The 2,711-nt window shown below is 40.2% G+C and overlaps 2 protein-coding genes across 2 annotated transcripts in view; both read left to right on the forward strand.

The window, feature by feature from the left end:
- On the forward strand, window positions 1-734 carry LOC104792384 (glycine-rich protein DOT1-like; the record flags this gene model as incomplete). The annotated part of the gene is given in 1 exon segment (XM_010518519.1): window positions 1-734. A coding segment is annotated over 1 exon segment (501 nt), but the record flags the coding sequence as incomplete, so codon positions are not given.
- The window catches only part of LOC104792385 (peptidyl-prolyl cis-trans isomerase CYP18-2), a 2,916-nt gene continuing 1,906 nt past the window's right edge, over window positions 1,702-2,711 (forward strand). Inside the window, exons 1-3 of the mRNA XM_010518520.2 lie at window positions 1,702-1,872; window positions 2,121-2,216; window positions 2,338-2,399. Coding sequence (XP_010516822.1) covers window positions 1,801-1,872; window positions 2,121-2,216; window positions 2,338-2,399 — 230 coding nt within the window. The 5' untranslated portion in view covers window positions 1,702-1,800. The remainder of the gene's footprint in view (window positions 1,873-2,120; window positions 2,217-2,337; window positions 2,400-2,711) is intronic.

Consider the following 2,711-nt stretch of genomic DNA (forward strand, 5'->3'; position numbering starts at 1 on the left):
GGGGGTGGTGCTGGCGGAGGTGGTGGTCCTGGAGGAGGCTACGGAGGTGGAAGCGGTGAAGGCGGTGGAGCTGGATACGGAGGCGGAGAAGCTGGTGGGCATGCTGGAGGAGGAGGAAGCGGAGCGGGAGGCGGTGGAGGAGGTGGCGGTGCACATGGTGGAGGATACGGTGGTGGACAAGGTGGCGGTGCGGGAGGAGGATATGGGGGTGCAGGTGCCGGTGCCGGTGGACATGGGGGTGGTGGAGGCGGTGGGAATGGTGGCGGTGGAGGAGGAGGTTCTGGCGAAGGAGGAGCTCACGGTGGTGGTTACGGAGCAGGAGGTGGAGCTGGAGAGGGATACGGCGGTGGTGCGGGAGCTGGTGGACATGGCGGTGGAGGAGGAGGCGGCGGTGGGGCTGGAGGAGGAGGAGGAGGTGGCGGAGGTTATGCTGCCGCATCTGGATATGGTCACGGTGGGGGTGCTGGTGGAGGAGAAGGCAGCGGTGGCTATGCACCATGAAAAGAATATCTATATGGAGTGTAAGGCCATTGAGTGAAGTGTCATTGGTATTATTATAGTTTCAATATATAATATGGTTGTGGTAATGAATAGAGTAATATTTTGTATAAATAAGCCGTAAAAAGGCGGCTATATATTGTTGAAGTTTAAAAGTTTGTATCCATGCATGTTGTTGTAAGCTACTTCGTATCGTGTGTGTCAAGTTTTTTATAAACGAAGGTAGTTGTTCCCAAGTCCCAACTCCTAATTAAAGACTCATACATGACAAAACTAAATGTCATGAATTAAAATATAATTTTGTAAGTTCAACTATCCAGTGAATCCAGTGCCGGTCCGGCATTTACTAGTGCCTTATGGACAACTTAAAAACATGCCCTTTTATATACTACCAAAAATTATAACCAATAGTATATAAGACTTTATGTTTAATGTTTTAAAATTTTATGAACACAAAGTCACAAACTAAAGCTAAAGCATTAGGTTTGATGAAAATGTTGATCTAATAGTTTAACAAAGCAAACCATTAACCTCAAAAGGGAAAAAATCAAAACCAAAACTAACAACTAACCTCAAAACCTATGATTTGCACTTACAATAAAGTCCACATTTTTGTAAAAGTCTTTAGATGTATATAAAAATTCTATAATTTTTTTACAAAAAATGCTCTAAATTTTATGTCATAATCCTTTGCTTCAGTTGCTTACCCTATGGGTCTCTATGACAAAACTAGAAGTCATGAATCAAACATTGGTGTGAAGTTTGTTTGCAATAGCATTTTTTGGGTCAAATATTCTTATCAACATGAAGACTTCACTATTTGAGTGTGTTAACTGTTAAGTCATCTTGAAATCATCATTGAACATAAATTTGACAAGAAGCATGCATGAGAACTCTTTCGTCATGGAGATTGACAGATTGTGATCATATATATTTGCTTTTAAGGCATAATACAAATTTGGATCATCAACTCCATGATTTATCGAAAGATTGTAGTAGATAATATTAAACAAATTTATAGTGTTTATGTTTATTAATTTGTGTGAAAAAAAAAAAAAAAAAATCATATAGAAGTGGTAGATGGAGTTTGCACAATACAATGGATTGCACTAGGCCCAAACATGTTAATAAACTTCGGGTTGACCGACCCAATTGGCAGAATCAGATCCGACCCGATAAAAGAGTAAGCATCGCTCACACCTTTGTCTTGCTTCGATTCCCGACGAGACGCTTCTCTCCCTCTCTCTCTCTCTCTCTCTCTCTCTCTCTCTCTCACAGACCTTCTTCCGCCATCACTGAATAATGTCGGCGAGACCTGAAGGAAGCCCGCCGGAGGTTACGCTGGAGACCTCTATGGGTCCCTTCACCGTCGAGGTATCTATCTTTCTTTCTTCCTTGTTATTTTTTGTTTAACTATCGAATCAACGGGGGAAAAAAAAACAAATTCCGGCGATTACATTCTTATATAGAGCTCACACGAACTCCGAGATCTAGATTTTCATATATAGTTTCTTCATTCCGATTGTATTCTACTCGAATCGAAACTTCTCCTCGTGAAGATTTTAGAATTTAGGGTTTTAGGGTTTACAATGTTTATATTGATTTTGTGTCAATTTCCTCAGATGTATTACAAACACTCCCCGAGAACTTGCCGGAACTTCGTTGAGCTGTCCCGGAGAGGTTACTATAATAACGTTCTGTTTCACAGAATCGTCAAGGTCTGTGTTGTCCTGTTTCCAATATATATGTATATTTATCGTTTGTACTGAGATCATTCACTATATGTGATGAAGTTCTAAGGAATTTTTTTGTTTCTTTTGCTATTTTGGTTTGTTTCAGGATTTCATTGTGCAAGGTGGGGATCCTACTGGAACTGGAAGAGGTGGCCAATCCATTTATGGGTACGTGTTTCAATCTTTATCTCATCATTTTGTCTTTTCTTTTTGATCATTGTTAGCTTTGCTGGTTGATTCTATGGATGTGTGTTAGTAAGGATTAGAAATAGTTAAGCTATGTTAATTTTGGCTGGGCGGATTACATCAAAGCTTGGATGAAAGTTAGTAGTATAAAACAGCTCCATTATAGTTTGAGAGCAAGTAACATCTTAGTTTCCGTTTGGTTTGATCGTTTGTGTTTTTGAAATTGAACAAAACAATATTGAAAACTTCTTAACATGATTTATAATGTGGAAAGCTCTAGCTGCTCGATTTATA

This window comes from Camelina sativa, chromosome 6, assembly GCF_000633955.1.
Source record: "Camelina sativa cultivar DH55 chromosome 6, Cs, whole genome shotgun sequence".
In the NCBI taxonomy this organism is placed as follows: Eukaryota; Viridiplantae; Streptophyta; class Magnoliopsida; order Brassicales; family Brassicaceae; genus Camelina; species Camelina sativa.